General features: G+C 32.7%; 2 protein-coding genes across 2 annotated transcripts; one reads left to right on the top strand and one right to left on the bottom strand.

Annotated features, from left to right (window-relative positions):
* Positions 1–539: 539 nt before the first annotated feature.
* LOC143551420 (F-box/kelch-repeat protein At3g06240-like) lies at positions 540–2,004 on the top strand. Its single transcript, XM_077041864.1, has one exon. The coding sequence runs from the start codon at positions 653–655 to the stop codon at positions 1,715–1,717; it is 1,065 nt and encodes a 354-aa protein (XP_076897979.1). The 5' UTR covers positions 540–652; the 3' UTR covers positions 1,718–2,004.
* Positions 2,005–2,773: 769 nt separating this feature from the next.
* LOC143551450 (soluble inorganic pyrophosphatase 1-like) lies at positions 2,774–10,522 on the bottom strand. The gene is made up of 9 exons (XM_077041887.1): positions 10,410–10,522; positions 6,199–6,298; positions 6,078–6,106; positions 5,696–5,761; positions 4,486–4,593; positions 4,321–4,386; positions 4,115–4,235; positions 3,474–3,555; positions 2,774–2,973 (listed from the first exon to the last, which is right to left on the bottom strand). Exons 2-9 carry the CDS (start codon positions 6,287–6,289, stop codon positions 2,931–2,933), a joined length of 606 nt encoding a protein of 201 aa, XP_076898002.1. The 5' UTR covers positions 6,290–6,298; positions 10,410–10,522; the 3' UTR covers positions 2,774–2,930.
* Between the last annotated feature and the right edge of the window lie 9,147 nt (positions 10,523–19,669).

The raw sequence follows: 19,669 nt of genomic DNA, 5'->3' as shown, positions 1-19,669 counted from the left end.
ATATGTTACTTAATTACCACGTTTTTTCTATACACGAATGGTCGTGATTAAATTTAATTATCTTTATCTGTGTTTCAAAAACCGGTTCAAACCAGCCAGTTGAACCTGTTAAACCGGATTTCGCACAGTAGGCAGGTATTTTAAGTCCGGTATTTTTGACATGATTGCTATAACATTGTATCAGCGGTTTTTGTCTAAAATACCGGTTTTTACCGACAAACCGGTTTTAAGCCTAAGAAATTTTTTATATTTGCGGCCCATATTTTTCAAAGTTACTTTTAACCCAACAATTAACATTCAAACGTGTAAACTTTAAGACTATTTTTTTTTTAAATTGAGTGTTTTTGCATTATTTTTTAAATATGAATTAACTTTTGGATTTTTTTTTTTGTTATAGGAATAATTTAGTTTTGGGTTATTTTTTGATTGAATTTATATTTATAGAAAATTATAAGGTAAACTATTCAACCGTTTGAACCTCCCGGTATAATCCGGTTCAACAGGTTGTACCAATTTTTTTTTAGCCCAATCGATCTTTATTATCAAACACCAAACCCTAGTTATGTGTTTCGTGACGTGTTACTTTCAAATCTGTTGTTATTAAGTACGATCAAACCTTGCGTATCCACAGCCAACAAACCCTAGTAATATTATGTCTTTTCGATCATCATCATCATCATCATCATCATCATCGATGGAGGACGTATTACCTTCAAGTCTGATGTTGGACGTGTTCTCAAGACTTGCAGTGAAATCGGTCATTTACTGCAAATGTGTGTGCAAAAGGTGGCGGGATCTTGTCTCCGATCCGTACTTCGTTCATCTTCATCTGTCGAGATCACGCGAGGCTCTAATCATTAACGAGTTTGAGAATCAAGAATTCTACAAACGTCGTCAACCAGGAAGTTTAACATGGTTAGAGAACGAACATGAACATGAACTCAAGATCACCCATCGTGTCAAGAGCCTTAATCTTAACCGGGGTGCCCGTCTAGAAGGTTTTCGCATAGTTCAACTGGGCTCCGTCAACGGTTTGGTCTCTTGTTGGTGTTCACATGATTACATTTGCATATTCAATCCTGTCTTGGAAGAATATATCACCCTCCCTATACCGCGTTTGAATTGGGAACCATGGTTTTACTTTTATGGTTTTGGTGCTTCAAAAGCAGGCGAATACAAAATGGTACGAATTTGTGGTAGGAAAGTATATGAGGATTACGTCGTTGAAGTAGACGTGTACACCCTTGGTACGCTCCATTGGAGACTTGTAGCGCAAATTACTTTGATTGAGCAAGTGGTACCTGATATACCGTTTTGTACTCCGTGTGCTGGTGTGTTTTCGAATGGTCACGTGTATTTCCTTCTTGGTAAGGAAATTTATGATTTTGATTTGAACACGGAGACATTTGAGTTGTTTCCGTCCCCTCCAGCCGTAGAGGGACATGAGCAAGAATCAAACCATATGTTGGGGGTACTAAAAGGTAGGTTAAGTCGAGTTTCTTGGTGTTTTTCGCAATTAGAGGTTTGGGTGATGAAGGAGGGATCTTGGTATAAAGAGATAGCTATCCAAGATGTAGTTGTAAGGGATAATCTTGAATTTCTAGTATGGAGACCCTTGTGTCTCATGGATGATTTAAACGGTGCTAGTTTTTTTTATGTTAAAAGATCGAGCAAAGGTAAGACTAGTGGCATATTGTCTTCACACAAATATTGTTAAACACCTGGAATTGCGGGGTTACCTGGGTAGGTTGATGGCATATCGCCCTAGCTTTGTTCAACTCGACAGCTTTGGATCTGAAAGAGTTCATAAGGTGTACGACAAAACGGTAAGAAAATAAAATATACTATTGACATTGTTGTTTTCTCTCCATATTCTTATTGTGCAATTAACAACACGTTTAAGTACTATTAAGTGATTAGATCATTGTTAGTTTGGCTATTATCATTATCAATTTTTGTAGAATTCTTTTATGATTATTCATTTCACTTACTCTGCTTATACTTGTTCAGGATAACGAAGACACGAGGGAAGAAAGCTTGCGGCGTGGTAGGTAGGTCGGGATAAGTTAATGTCACCCACAACATATTGTTAACGCATACACATAATTACGTGTAGTAAATAATCCGAATAAGTGGTGTGCATTGTATCATATTTAACATACAAAGATTATTCTGTTTTTCTTATACTTTATCTTATAATGTTTATGATCAAAACAAATATAGTTATTTTATGTAAAAGAAAAAAAAAGCTTTTGGGTTGTCTTATGTTTGTTTAAATCAGTTATGGCCCAAAAATGAGATAAGTTCAGAGTTGAGAATCAAGTAAGCTAGATTTGGTACCAAGTTCTTTTCAATCCTTTTTAATATTAGTATGCTGCAAATACCACCAGAAATCTGCAAGTGCCCTTCTCCAAAGATGTGATTATTCTTCAAACATCTAATTGGCATTGTGCCTCTTATCTGGTTTGTTATTACTCTTTAACCGGTCTTCTGTCCAGCAGACTCAAGTTTTGTATACACATGTTATCAAATATTATAACTTAAAATGTTAGCCTATCTTAGGTGCAGGGTGCTACAACATGCAATATGTCCGCCAAAATATCAACAATGGCTTGTAATTCTTTAATAGTATGTTGACGTCTATATGGCAGCGTAAGAGTGCACCAAGTAAGAACCATGTTGAACCGAAATACAAGAAGGTTTGGTCTAAAACCACACCGCTAAGGAAAGCCAGTGTTTGTTGTTGGCTGTCATGCATGACTCATGACCATAAAAGTCATTTTCCATATAATAAACATGTCTATTCCCATAACATTGGGAAATCATAAGGGCATCCATACACAATGATCAGATCAATAGGTTTTACAATAGTTTTCAACATCATCACCAACTTAAGTTACCAAAGTTGCTTAATTGTTGCCTTGTATCTCTTAACGCCTCAATCCCTCCACAATGTAATCAGCGTATAGATCCCTTCAGTAAATAAATGAATATGAATATATATTAATATGAAATATAAGTATAACCAAGCTAAGAAAATATTAACTCCAGCAGATGAAAATGAGAGTATAGTTAAAAACGAAGCTAAAAATAGGTCAAATGGGTAAAAGTCATCACTCTCAAGTTTTATTGAAAACGTTTTTATATATTTGAATAAATAGTTTTGTATTATCTGATGTAACATATTGAACGTTTCAAAAACCCAAGAAAAGGAAAGAGGGGGGGGATGCATTAACACCCAACCCGTTAGGACCTATATTAAAATGGTACACATAACGACCCTACCTGCTACAGAAATCTAATGCTCTTAATTGTCATCGGTAATAAACATTTTCATTTTTAGTAAAACTAAATGGCTGATATAGTGATATGATCATCTATCTGTATTCACTATCCGCATGCAACAGTTTAAATGCAATCAAACCCGGTTTAAATTTGAATGTATTTTATAAGCATTTGAAGTTTTTACTTACATTGAATATTTCACCGCCTCGATTGCCTTGTCAGCTGGCAAGAAATCATCAACAGCGACTTCCTTATTCTCGTTCTTCTTATCTAGTCACTCAAGTTAAGATAAAACAGAACTTGCATCAGGTGACGTATGTTGTTGCTAAACGAGTAATTTTTGCTCCAGTTACTTGTAAATGAGTCAACTCATGTGATGTTTTATTCAAAACATTCATACAAGTAAAATTATATATATGGCTTAAAAGGAAACAGGTCAAATGGGTCAAATTCATCAAGCTTAAAGCATAAAACATTAAAACCTTCTAGAACATTTATTCAAAAATGACATTATTATAAAAATATAAACTCTGTTATCATTTTAACAAACTAACTTTTTTTTAAAAATTCAGAACTTTTCGACCAAAAGTGAGGTCAACCCAACCCAACATGTTATGACCCGTAATTAGCCCTCCCTCATAAGAGATCTAGAACATTGTAGTACTATTGTAATAAAGTAATTCTATAATAACTATCGACACTGATTTTTTATAAATATCTTGGACAAAAAAACGCCTCAACCCAACTTAGCCTGTTTAGCACATTACCCAACCCACCCATTTTACCACATCTATAAATTAAAATATAAAATCTAGTTCTGAAAGGATACAATCTTCAAAGAAACGACGGATCTCAGCTAAACGATGTGGTGGGAGCTCTTTGATGTCAGTATAGTCCTTATACTCGGGATCATCAGCACAAACTGCAATTATCTTATCATCTTTTTCTCCCTAATCATAACCACAAAATGTTGGTAAACTTTTTTGATGAGCAAAAGAACAGAAATATCAATGTATTATTAGACGATATAATTACCTGATCAATCATGGGCATGAGGCCTATTGCTTTGGCCCGTAAGAAACAACCTGGCAGTATCGGCTCCTGTATGCGTGCAAAAACCTCAGTAACATTATTAAATGTTTTGATGATACAATAATATGTTGATTTCACTCACAGATAAAAAAAAATTATAACTTATACCTGCATGATAACCAAGACATCAATCGGGTCGTTGTCTTCACACAGAGTACGAGGGACAAAACCATAATTGTGTGGGTACACGACTGACGAGTATAGAACACGATCAACCTGATAAGGCATATTGGAAATATGTATGAATATTAGTTTACTAGTTTTTATCCCCCGTATTACGGGGGTTGTTTTATATTGTTTGTCCAAATATTTATTTATTTTTTTAAATTTATATTCTTTTTATTGTATGAAAGTTAATAATATACTTATGGTTTGATGATAAATTGTTTCATAAATAAATAAGATGTTATAACCCGGTTTAAAAGCTATATGGTTTTGATGAGACCCAAGACCCGTTTATTTTTTTTACTATGAAATTGGTTTTTTAATTATAAATAATGTTTACGAAAGTTAATAATATACTTATGGTTTGATGAGACCCAAGACCCGTTTATTATTTTTACTATCAAATTGTTTTTTTAATTTAAATAATATATATATCTTTTTTAAAATAAATAAGATATTATTTTTTATTATATTCTATTTTATAGGATTTTTACATAAATAATTTGGTGAGAATATTTTTAATTTAATGAGATGTTAATAACTCGTTTAAGGAATATCTGGGTTTGGTAAGACCCATACCCATGAATTCGGGTCAAATGCATGAGAAGCCTCTATTTAAAAATCAAGCAAATCTAGTGACTCCAAAAAAGGGTTATAACCCGGTTTAAAAGCTATATGGTTTTGATGAGACCCAAGACCTGTTTATTTCTTTTACTATAAAAAATTATTTTTTAATTATAAATAATATTTATGAAAGTTAATAATATATTTATGGTTTGATGAAACCCAAGACCCGTTTATTTTTTATACCATAAAATCGGTTTTTATTTTAAATAATATATATCTTTTTTAAAATAAATAAGATATTAATTTTTAGTATATCCTATTTAATAGGATTTTTACATCAATAATTTGGTGAGAATAATTTTTAATTTAATGAGATGTTATAACCCGTTTAAGGAATATATGGGTTTGGTAAGACCCATACCCATGAATCCGGGTCAAATGCATGAGAAGCCTTCATTTAAAAATCAAGCAAATCTGGTGACTCCTAAAAATGGGGAAGCGACCACATCACGACACGTAGGATTTTTATGTCTTCGTTTATATATATTATAGATTGATTGTTATGATAGTTATTATTTTGAATTACCTTAATAAGTCCGGTTTTTTTGTCTAGCTCATACTTCACCTTGCTCCCCTTGCTAATTTCAATCACCTAAAAATACAAATACATAAATATATAACCAAATGTTTGAATGTTTAGCAATTTTTGACTATTTACTGAATTAATATGTAAAAAAGAAAAAAGAAGCTACAAAAAAGGAGACATTTTGTAAAATGAGGGTAAATATATGTTTAGGAGAAGAGATAAATAGGTAACTTCATGTTACCCTTACATGATCAACATCATTGCGACAAGTATAAAACTCACTATCAAAAAACTGATTATTTGACCCCTTATATATTTGGATAATTAGAAACGAAATCACTTTAACAAAACATTAAATACATGTCCTAAATATTAATCTTACACAGTTGAAGATCGTTGGTGCACCAGGTCCTGCATTGGATCAATAAGAAAATCATATTTTTGAAATAGAAGATGACTGGAAACTTGTACGAAATTAAGATAAAATTAATCAAATTAAATACCTATTTCAAGATCATGCCAAGGATGCGCAGCAACCGATCTTTTGTTCATTGATGAAAGTATTCTTTCATTAAGTGGAGGACGTGAAGTCATACCTGCAGCCTGCACCATGTGGTCATACATAATACATTAAATCATAAAACAGAAGCTTGTAGAACAAGAGCATAAAGTCAACATTAAACTCATGTTTAACAAACTTTAACACACCAGAAGAGTAACGCTTGCAATGAAAAATACCACCCACTACTACATAAAACCACTAGATAAAATAAAAATTGCTCTAATATCAGTTTCCTTTTTACTATTAACATGTACCCTCAGGATAAAGGTTGGTAGTAACATTTAGCATGAAACAAAAAATGATAATATGGTTCATAACATAATTTGTGAATCTAAAGTGTGAATTATAATCCAATAGCTTTTTCCATTGTCGCTTGAGCCAAAAACAAACCATATAAGCATAATAGTATAATTCGTGAAAAGATTGTTAAGGCATAAGTCCATAGGCCCATCTTTATTTTTTTAAATAAATCCAAAAGAGCGACTATGTTAGGTTTTGTTGCTTTCATTCATCCACAAAATATTCATCATTCTTCACTTCTTTGGTTAATTCAGATTTTCAATTTTTTTTCCTTCTATGGTGCATTCTTCTACATTTTCTTCATATCTTTGCTGCAATTTTTCAACTTGGTTATTGACTTGGTACAAATATCTTTCTAATGGTAAATTGGTAATGTAGCTCTTGATGTCATTTTTTATTACGATACATAGCCTAAGGTGAAGGAATGTTGAATGTTGTCCATCATTAGATACACATTTGAAAAAGAAATTTAAATTGCCTAGAGAAAGGATGTAGTGAAACCAACCCTAGATATGTGGCTACATGTTAAACATTTGTGCCAACATGAAAAGCATTTTGATGTAGCGTTAAAAATCGTACACACTTCAGACTTTTCAAACCAAGTCCTTGAACACTAAAAGAGTACTCTTGTTGAGTAGACAAGAACTTGGTTTGAAAAGTCTGGAGGACGACTTTTAACGTTATATCATAATGCTTTTACCGTTGACACAAATGTTGGGTGTGTAGCCACACATCCAAGGCTGGTTTCGCTACACCACAGTCACCATGCAATTTAAATTCCTTGTTTGAATGTGTATCCAATGGTGGACAACATTCAAAGAAACCTCTATCCCAGGCAGTGCATCCTTGATCATAAAAACATTACATGAGCTACATTACCGGTTCATCACATTTGGAAAGGTACTTTGCACCAAGATAAAACCAAATTGCAATGTGTGTCTGACGAGAGCAAGGTTATGCAAGTGCCTTTGCTAACTGTAGGCTCAGGCGTATGGTACAAGAGAAGTATAACACAATGCAAATAGGTTAGGTTAGAGTAGCTTAGATTTTCTTCGCAACATAAACCCCAATGACCAACAAAATAGCTTTTCCCTAATTAGAAGGATTTAAATCGTCCCTCTGTAAGTTGAAGCTTTGGAACATTTTTATATCTATGATAGAGCAACTTATGCGTTAACGCCTATTCGTCCTTTTGTAATAGCATTAGATTTGATTCTGATGCTACTTTGTGCAATGGAAGTATTTACAAGAATAAAGCAAAATGTACCGAAAAAAACAAAAAGAAAAGAACATCTTGGTTATGAAAAAGAACTTAGGGGGTGAGGGCCATGAGGCTGCACGATTGCAAAAGGTGGTGATGCGGCAAAGCTCGCCTAAGGCGGCACCTCATGTATATCCAAAATGAAGGTGCTTGGATATAGTGTTTCATATTGCTGGAGTGAAGCCATAGTTGGAGGAAGAAGGCAAGGATGTGGTGTTGCACCACAAGGTCACGAGAAAGAAGAGTAAATTGGAAGGCTTTTAATGGGGAAATGAATGTTAAACATATTGTAACTGCATAGTAATGCATACCAAATGCAAAGTTCATGCAAAGTAAATGCACAACTTTTTTTAGTTTTAAATAATCTTTTTCTTGTAGTTTTATTTCTGATCTCACATTTTTTTTCTTCTGATTTGTTCTCTTACTCTTTTGGTTTCTTTTTCAGTTGTCAATGAGCTTGTGTTTGTACATTAAGCTTTTTGGGTTATACATGATTAAAAAATCTTACAAAAAAGACTAAGTGTTTATTATATGACCTGCGTGACAATTGCAAGAACATTTTATTCTTTCAGACCTAAACGCCTCGGAGTGGCTAACGCATTTTAAAACCAATGACGCACAACAGATTAAAATAATTGCATTGAGTGAGATGAATTACAAGGGGCACAAGGCGATTATGTGATCTAATAGACAGACAACAAAATGAGAAAAAACAAGACCATGTTTTCCGCATAGTTATTAAATGCGACAGGCGCACACAAGGCGAACTTGCCTGCCCTAGGCGGTAGGCGGTAGTCGCAAAAAAGGCGTGGCCTGAGACAAAAAAAAACGCACTTAAATAAAAAAATTCACAAACAAAATAAAAAAAAACTGCATATTAATATCTAATAATCTAAAACAAAACTGAATATTAATAATCTAATAATCTAAAACAAAACTGGATATTAATAATCAAATAATCTAAAACAAAACTGAATATTACTAATTTAATAATTTAAAACAAAAACTAAAACAAAACTGAATATTACTAATCTAATAATCTAAAACAAAAATTTTTAAAAACTGCATATTAATAATCTAAAACAAAACTGAATATTAATAATTTAATAATCTAAAACAGAAATTAAAACAAAACTGAATATTAAGAAGCTCATAATGTAAAACAGAAATTTAAACAAAACATAATATTAACAACCTTATAATCTAAATAAATAAATAAAAAAACCTGTGTTTTCTTAAGCTTCTGGTCGGCTGCTGCTGCTTGAAGCAATATAAGATATATTTAATGAGTTAAAAGAAATTATATAGATAGAGTTTATCTGTTAATTTTGTTAACCCCTAAAATATTTGGTAAGTTGTTAAATATTTATCACAGAAAATCAAACCAAATATAATAATAATAATAATAATAATAATAATAATAATAATAATAATAATAATAATGACTTGCCGCTTTTCTTCCTGATTTGTCGACCTGAGTCAACATAGGCGTGTTATGTCGCTTCGCCCAGAAACCTCGCCTAGGCGCAGGGGCGCATCGCCTTTGATAACTATGGTTTTCCGATAGTGTTAACTTCCAACTTACTACAAAATACCCTAGATTTGTGTAAGTGTTGTGCAACCAATAACAAGTAACCATAACATACATAAGTAGCAAGATGCAGCCAACAAAGCAAGTCACTTAAGATCATCTTTCATGTGTTCTAACATTACTTCATAAAATCATCTTAAACAAAGAAACACATTATATGACCTTATAGACTCCTGATGTGAAGAAATATAAAAGTAAATTTGTACCAAAAACATAACATCTAAAGTTGATTAAAGAAAAACTTTTATCACCACTTTATGCCATTATGCCATCATCAACGCATATTATGTGATTTTCCCCAAACATAACCAGTGTTCTAGGCACTAGTCGGGCAGTGGAGTACCGACTAGCAAATGATAGAGATTAATCGGATTGGAAATTTATATGTGGTTCTTCAAAAATGTACACATAATTTTATATATAATTTTTCAAATACTTAGATTTTGACCAACTTTGACCGACTTTTGACCAACTATCGAATACATGAAATTGAATCAATAAGCCACCGATTACCAACAAGTGGCCGAATAACACCAAATTTTACAACAATGAATATATCCCTGGGTACGAACCATTTTGACTTAATTTTGACCAACTTTTGACTGATATTGACCGATTACATGAAATCGACTCTGGTAAGCCACCGTTTACCGTCTAGTGGCCGATTAATACCACATTTCACAACAATGAATATAACCTTAAGTACGAACTATTTTCTATATGTTCTATCAATCATTTCACCGGAAGCCGCTAAAACACTAGCATCAATCCAGATATTACACTAATAAGCCACAAAACCTAACTCATAATCATTTCTGCTACTAATCGTACGAATAATCGAGAATCAAATACGTAAATCGCACACAAACAACGATCGATACCGCATCTACTCAAAACCGATCGGAAAACGCACATAATATTACGACTAGAACACAGTTTCAAACAGGCACAACTTTAGAGTATTAATCGATTACAGTATGTGAAATAATAATAAACAAACCTGCAACGATATGTGGAACAGCAAGCAGGATGTCCAGATCTAGATATTTGGCGAAAAATGTGCGTACGAATTAGAACTGAAGTGAGTTTGTGATTTAGCGTATTACACGTATTTTGTATGTATGTGTGTGTTGTGTGTATTCAGTTACGGGTCAATTTCCCCACCCGTTTTCGCAGGGGAAATATGTCGCCCTACATATCGGAGGAATATACCTTATTTTGCTAGTTTTTATTTTCTATAATATATTTTTTATATTCATAATAATATCATCATGTTTTTAAATTGGGAAAATTCCCAAAATAACCCACCCATTAGAGAAGAGAGATTCCGATTTTAACCCAGCATTTTGAAAATTCCAAGGAAGACCCCTTTTAATAAGATGAGATTCAACGATGAATGAGGAATTGTCACGTGCCTTCAAATCTCATCGTCACGGTGAGATTGGAGAGTCACATGTCTGTATCTAATTGGGTCATTTGAATCTCATTGTTGACTTTCGAAATTAAGCGTTGACTTCTGAATTTATGCGTGGATATGAAGTTGGGATGGGATATTTTGAGAATTTTTTAAAATATAGGTTATTTTAGGAACCTATCTCTTCAAATAGGTTATTTGAGAATTTTCCCTTTTAAGTTCCATCCATTCAAATGGGTTATTTGAGAATTTTCACTTTTAGTGGTGAGATATGTAACCTTATGGCTCTCCTTGTCTTTTGAGTGTCATACATACATGATCATGTTAGAATAACCTAATGAAGTTAGCAGTGAAATATGTAACCTTATAATTGTGGTCTTATGGCTCTCCTTGTACTCATGTGTCAAAATTACGGTCTTAAGAGTAATAATAAAGTCATGAGTTACACACGTATTAAGACGGATAGTTAATTATGAGTGATGTACCATTTAGTGCGAGAAGATATAAAGGAGTAGGGTCTAGGGATACACAAATTTAGTACTTCATTATGTGGAAGACATATGTCTTGAAACTGTTCATTAAATAAAATACGAAGACGTTTTCAAATAAAATTACCGAAGAAAATGTAGTAAATTATGGTGGAAATAAAATTTGGTAAACAATAAAATACAATTGAATGTAATGACAATAATGCCACAAATGAGAAAAAGCATAGATGTTTTACTTTATATGATCATAATGTTTCATGAATTAGGCATAAGATGCGTAAACTTTATAATTGTGGCTTGCTTTCACTCACGTGTCAATATTGTACTCCAGATATAATAATAATAATAAGTTAAACGTTACGTCGGTATGTAAAATAGATACTTATATATATTTCGTGTATCATTAAATAAAAAAATACGAAATTAGCTTAAGGTTACGAATTTAAAGTCTTTTACGTGTGAGAAGACATATAACTTTAAAAATATTTCATACTTGTAAACTCTTGAAAGACAAATTAAGTAAACGTTATGAGTCATGATGATGTTTACGCATCACCTTGATACAAAATCACAAACTATACTTTTGAACTTCAAGAGGGCTTTCGGTTACCAAGCTTTTTCTATAAATGAAACTATTATCTAGTTTTATTGGCTAAAGAAATGTTTTTTCAATATTTCCTCAACGCATCGAGTTTAAAGCATGTTTTCATCTAGTTCATTTAAGGTTTCTCCAAAACTTTGAATTTACTTGCATTGCTTTAATAAAGTTTGTTAAATTTATAAACACTTTTACTTGTTTTATAGGAATAACGAATGTTCAAACCCTCTAACTTGTTTAAAAACATTTTGATATTAGAAAACACTTAAATAATTTATAATATCGTAAAAGTTTCAGCTTTATTAAGATTTAAATATTTGTATATTTGTAAATGTCCGTTTAAAATTAGTAAGACTTTCTCAAATGGCTATCATATATTACTTGAGTTTTATCAACAAAATATGTTTTGTTGTCTACTTAATTTTCTTGAACTTAACTTTGTCCACTTTTGTTCATTATCCTGATGATTGTAAGTTCAACAATTAATTATGATATAATATTTCATGGGACCTTCCACGGTTGAGATGCACTTTGATAGTGATTCTTGTATCTATCGTTTTGTTGTTCTTGTGGTGTTGTGCTTTTGAGTAATTAGACTAAAAAGTAACTTGTGAACATATATACTAATTTACAAGTAGCATTCATCATATTGTGAACGTATACTACTTTGCAACCAACATTCATCATATTGTGAACATATACTAATTTACAGGTAACATTCATCATATGTTCTTAATTGTATTTTAATAAAAAGTATAAATTTATAATATGATTAAAACCAACCAAAAATAAAAAGTGAATAGATTATTATTTTATTTTAAAAAGTTTAAAGTAAAACTTTATAGGTACAATGACCTTAAAGTAACGTTGGAGAACAACCTTTAAAAAAAGTTACATATGTACTTTTTTTTTCACCTAAATTACGTCCACAAATGTATAATGAAAAAGGTGGCCAAGCAATAATCATTTTGAAGGCAAGATCAGCCCTTATTTGTGATTTTCGGATGACATTAGATCGAAAGTGTTACGATCTACGCCCATTGGGCCTTGAAAACAAGGTAGCTTAATGGATGAGTTACCTAAAACTTCCAAGACTATGTATTTTATAACGTATTGCTAGATGTGTTTTAGTTCTATATAAAAAGTAACTCTAAAGTAAAAAAGAAAAAAACAGTTTACATTAGAAGAAAACTTTCCCCATAAAACTAAAATGTTGATCGGTTCTGCCGGTTTTCTTTGTTTGAATCTACCATGAACATCTTTACTTTCAGAAGTTGTTTATTTGACCATTAACCGCATGACGTGGAATCATTTTGTGGGTTTCGACTTTCAGCCGACCTATTTGAACTAGTTCTAAGAGCATCCATAACGCTAGACCTCAAAAAATCAACACATCAGCTCCATGTCATATTCCAAACATTCCTCAAACCGTATTTAAGAGAGAGATAGAGAGGGTGGCCAACCCAAGCTGCATGTCCTCCAGTTTGCAGCCACAAACTTCCCTAGTTGGACCTCTTTAACAAACAATCCTCCTCCTTCCCTAGTATTCCGTTTGTCTGCCACATCAATCGGACAACATCCACAACACAAGTGTTGTGGATGCTCTAGGTTAACCAGTTTTATGACTTTTTGTCTCATTTGATCAAATTAATGCTTGCTATGAAACTAATCATTATTTTGTATAAAAATGTGAAATCCTATAGCTCATTACCAAGTAGCCATAAGAGAACAAGATAGTGTCCCTCCCCGGTCTTCACATGCCCACATACAAGACAGTGAGACACGAACATGGTATATACATATACGTATATTAATATATGTATGTATATACGCATACGTAATACATAGAGAGAATGAGAACAGGACGAGAGACTAGATATTATCGAGAAGCATTTTAATTTACGAATTTTGTAACCTTTCTCACAACTTTTTGAAACTCCTTAAATACATGAAATTGTGAATCAAAGCTAAAAATACGTCGAATCAAGAATAGGATCTCATGAATATTTAGCTTCTCCAACGATCCTAGGCGGTCTACTTACATTAAACAAAGTCGCGAAATCGAATCAACGGCTGAGGTGTTTTTCAAAAAATATGATTATATTCACGATGCCGTCTTTCAGAAGCTTTTGGTCATATACTATTTTGGAACATTTTAAACGGGTAAAGTTTGTTAATGAGCTAAAACAAGAAGTAATATGGGTCAAAATTCGCACAATGCATACCACATGTGATATTATTATATATATTAAAAAGAGGATTAAATCATACTCACAAATTAACTATTCAATTGACTATTCAATTTTTAAATATTTTATTAATTATTATAACAAATAAATCACTAGACAATTTCATAAATAATAATATAATGGTTTTTATTTTCTTAATTTTACTTTTAACTTTTAACTAATTAAAATATTTATCAAACTATATTTTTAAACACTAAACTTGGACAATGGTCAGTTTTACATGTTTTATTTATCGGTTAAACGATTTTTTTAGACTTTGTTTTCATATTTTTTATAGTTCGTCTTTACAATGACCGAAACTTTTTTCATGATATAAAAATATTCCATCGATGCATGATTTTATATCTATGTTTCAATGTTTGATACCTCGCCTTTAAATTATTTTTTTTGGTTTACTAGATCATGTTTACGAATTTGTGTTGGCACCACTGATACTAACCGAATTTGAGTTGGTTCGCAGCTGTAACGTGCCGGTTTTTTGGTTCTATATATGATAGTTTGTTGTATTTTGGCAATGGCGGGTTTATTCTTTTGGTTAGTTTCAATGTCGTAACTTGATACAAACTAACTTCGCTTTGACTAGCAACAATTTAATGGTTTAACGTCTTAAGTTATGTTTTCTTTGTCAATTTAACAGTCCCGCAGCGGAGCGCGGGATCCTAATCCTAGTTGCTTGATTAAAAGGTTGATTATGTTTTTTTAATCATATATAACTCATTATTTATGATTTCTTCCATATATATCCATCTAAAAGTACTGAATTTCATATACATCATCATCATCATCATCATCATCTAACTTTCACTTTCAAGAACACTAGAAATATATATTTTACAATTGTAGCTTATTGTATTCTATTTACTAATTTGATGGATAAAATGGTATTGTAGTATTTGAAAGGATAGCTCTAACTAATATCAACTAATTTGCAAGGATACATGAAATTTCCAACTTTTAGAAGGTATGAATGAATTTGTCACGACAAATTGTAAAAATTGACAAAATAAAATAAAATTATTGGCCATTTTGTGTTTAGGGTTACCAATTTTTGACCCATTATTCATTTTAATTCCTACAAAAGCTTTCAGTCATACTTGTGAAGTTATTGGTCCATATACTTTACGATATTCATATGTTAAAGTTTTTCGCATGATCGATTAGTTTCCATTTCATACATCATCTTATCCGCTCTGTCTTTTCTAAATTATTGTTCCTTGCATTTAGGCATCTCTCTTTCATGCGTTGTTGTAATCAATGTTATATTATGTCTTCATCCTATACATTAGCCGATTTAATCTTTTAAAAAGGCTAGAAAGAAAATAATAAAAAGATGGTCTCAGACTCAAATGTGAAGAAAACCACTTGCAATTAGTGACAAGGATGAGAAGATATAAAGCCCACCAATACTTTTGGTTTTGCATAATAATTGCCGGTATAAAGTAATGTAAGAGAAAACTATTTAGTTTAATGGGTCGTGACTCTCTAATTGGATGTGAAGCAACACTTGTAACCAATTATATTATTCGAATGTAAAAATAAAGATGATATATATGTTTGTATAGATAATGATATTCAATCATTTAAAATGCCACTATTAAACAAAAATACCAAAATCCATATTCAAAGTTTTCATAACCGGACCGGACACCGAACTGGACAGCCTACCGGTTCACCGGTTCAACCGGTCGAACCGGTCAAACCGGCCGAACAAATTTGGTCAAAAAATGACGGGTCAAGCTTAAAAAATGATTTTTCAAAAAAAACATTTTTTTTATACAAAACCGGTTCAACCGGTCCGACCGGCCGAACCGGTTCGAACCGGCCGGTTCTCTGACTGCCGAGCGAACTGGGTGAACCGGACCGGTCGGTGGACCGAATCCCGGTTGAACCGGTTTGACCGGCCGGTCCGGTCCGGTCTCAACAACATTGTCCATATTCATGTTTACTATAGGGATGTAAATGTCGTGAGCCACACACTGTTTTAAAAACCGGTTGAACCAGATTTCACACAACAGACCGGTATTTTGAGTCATGTATATTTTATCGGTTTGCTAGAACGTTGAACCGACAGTTTTTTCTAAAATACCGGTTATTACCGGCAAATCGGTTTTAAGTATGAGAAATTTTTTATACCCATATTTTTTCAAAATTACTTTAACCCAACACTTAACAGTGAAACGTATAAACTTTAGGACTATTTTGTTAAAAGTGAGTGTTTTTATTATTTTTTAATGTGGATCAATTTTTGTAATAAATTTTTGTTATGGAATCATTTACTTTTGGGTTATTTTCGGAGTTGAAGTTGCATTTATAGAAGATTATAAGATAAATTGTTCAACCGGTATGACTCAGTTCAACCGGTTGTAACATTTTTTAGCTCAATCCCAGTAAAAAACCGGTTTTTTAAAACATTGGAGCCACACATAACATACTCGATAGCAACCCGTTAACTCATATAATATTTAGCTAAAAAACTGAATAAAAAGTATACCAATCTCCTGACTCTTTCACTCCTCCCAGGTTCCTTCTTTTACACTGATTGTCATATACCGGTAATTTGCATATGCTTCCGACTTCCTCTTAAGTCGTAAGTTCCCTGGTAGAAGGATTTTGGTGATTTAGTTTATGTCATTAAAGTATTTTGGCGGTAATTGAGATTCACATAAGATCAAATATAAAAATAGAACGTAATAATGATACAAGTTACAAGGTATGAAATGCACACTTAATCAAGACTATAGTATTAAATGTTGCTACACACCTTGATAGTTCAAGTTGAAAGTTACTCGAGATCTTCAGTGTTAAAACTCGTCTTTAGTATTAAATAAAGATTAATACCTAAATTTGTTCTCCAACACAAAGTTGTTTTTCAAACCTATTCTGTTCTCCAAACCTAACTTTGGTCTTTAGAACCAAAGTTGTTCCAAGTTGTTAATCGGAATTAACTTTGATCTCAAATAAGATAGTTGTAACTATATCAGTTATGGCAATTATGACAACTAATTGTCATGACATTCCATGAAAAGTTGCGATGGTTATTGCAAATATTACCCCTATATAAATAAATCGTTTGGTTTGATTTCGTGTCGTTATTTTTCTTTGAAAGGTAAAGTTATATATATACTAGCCAGTTGACCGCGTGATGCAGCGGTGTACGGACAAACGCATTCGGTGTTAGTACGTTTGTAACCTCGCAACTGTACATGCGTAACCCGACAGTGGTATGCATTTAACGTGGCATCGGGCGTGTAACCGGTGCCAGTAAGCGCGCCACGTGATGCCTATACGCGAGCAACCCGGTATGTATAAACAATGCCATCCACGTAATTGATGCTTGAACGCGCATAACAGGCGGCGATTAGCAAGAAGCAAAGATGAAATGTATAATAATTTCAAACAAACTACTTTTAACCCAATCCTTTTTACGGACCTGTTCCGACCCGAAAACGTTTTAACTCGAAGCCCGTTTTGACATGACTCTTTCGATCTAAACTCATCCCGACATGAACTAAATTAACCCTTTTTGTATTAACATGTTCCAACCTTAACTCGTTCCAATACCATTAGTCGAACATGCCCGACCCATTGTCGGTAATAACTGGTAATCATGTAACATGTTAGTTTTTTAAAAAATTAATAAACTAGAGAAATACCATACTCAAATTAAAGATAATAAAATGCTCATTTTTATGGTGTATTTTTTTAGAAAAAAATATAACGTGTGAAAAAGTTACGGCCGTTAAAATGTGGTGGGATAGTTGGTTAATAAATAGGGGGGAAATATGTAAATATTTAATATATTAACAAAACTTGATTAAAGTTGAATGACCATTATTGTATATTATTTTTGAATAAGCAATGACTATTTTAACCCTACATTTTTTAAATTTTATGCATTGTTACCTGTACAATATGCAACAAGAGAGGTACCTTTTAAAATTTAATATGACCCTCACTCATGTTTTATATATGTGTGTGTGTGTGTGTGTGTGTGTGTGTGTGTGTGTGACGCCACTCTAGTTAGAACTTCCTAACCATAGATAAAACAAAGTTACATACTAAGTAACAGGTTTTTGAGCCACGCCACCCAACTCAAATGTAGCTTAAAATTACGAGACAAGAACCACATAAAGAAACTGATATAATGGAATAAAAAAATCTTATTTGTTTTTGCTATTCGAACCGTAAATCATTTCGTTATAGGCAATCCAAATAATCCACTTCATTCCGGGCAACAAAAAATAACCTTTTGTTCTTTGAGAAGTTTTTTGTCTTATCCGATTATTGATTTATTGTTGAGTGAAATACTTTAACTTGAAAATGAATACGTGATTGATAAAGATATATGGTCATATAAGAAATCCAAAAATACTAAATATTATAGTCGGAGACACTCTTTGCAACCAGATCACACAACGTGTAAGGCCCCGTACCAGGTAACCCTACTTTAGCGTCGGATTTACTCATAAACACAGTTCTACAAATTAGAGTTTATTAAAACTTTTCGCGGAATATAAAACATCAATCATTTGTTACAAAACATTAAATCTTTTCTTTGATACCAAAACCCAAAACATTATATTTAAAACATCTTTTCTTCTATCTTCAGATGCCAGCCGTTCAATCCATGCATGTGTCATCCTCATGTTAACTCTACAATCAGCTCACCTGCGTGCATACTAAAAGTCAGCTACGCTGAGTGAGTTCTAGTTAATCAGGCGACATACAATTCATACACATATCTTACATACATACATATCTTAACCTTGTATAAATGTTCATAAGAGGATCGTCACATAATATCTATATAAAGAACTATTACTATTACCCCTACTATTTATGTTCTCCATAGAAGGACACTCTCTCTATATATATATTCTCCATAGAGGAGCATCCTATATACTTCCATAGAATGAACACTATGTTTTCCATTAAAGGAACACTAGGCTTTCCATCAAAGGAACACTGGGCTTTCCATTAAAGGAACATTATGTTTTCCATTAAAGGAACACTGGGCTTTCCATTAAAGGAACACTATGCTTTCCATTTAAGGAACAATCTATGTATTATCCGTAGAGGGAACTCTATATATATAAGTTATCATTTAGTATCCATATAAGGAGACAATCATCACTATTCTTGGCAATACATGCAATATCCGAAGATCGTTCACGTATCGACAAGCAATCATTCTTACATTACACACAATATCCATATCTTTATTTATAGCCTAACGGTACGTGCAATATCCGAATACCGTTCACGTACCAACAAGCAATCATTCACACCGTACACATATATCACATAGGGCATACACTTATCACTTAGGATAAGTGTATTGACTGATCACATCGAGTATGCACACAGCCCCGAAAACATAACAAGGAAAATGGGGCTAGAAACTCACCTGAACTCGGTTACGTTCACTGTTGATGGTTACTCCTTCCGATATGTGTGTACGGCTAACTGTTTAACAATTACACTTAACGATTAACTATCACTACCCATATC

This window comes from Bidens hawaiensis, unplaced genomic scaffold, assembly GCF_021521415.1.
Source record: "Bidens hawaiensis isolate Kalapana, Puna unplaced genomic scaffold, B.hawaiensis_p1.1 tig00016457_1, whole genome shotgun sequence".
Classification (NCBI taxonomy): Eukaryota; Viridiplantae; Streptophyta; class Magnoliopsida; order Asterales; family Asteraceae; genus Bidens; species Bidens hawaiensis.
The sequence above is the reverse complement of the archived record's forward strand: the minus strand, read 5'-3'. Positions and strand labels throughout refer to the sequence as shown.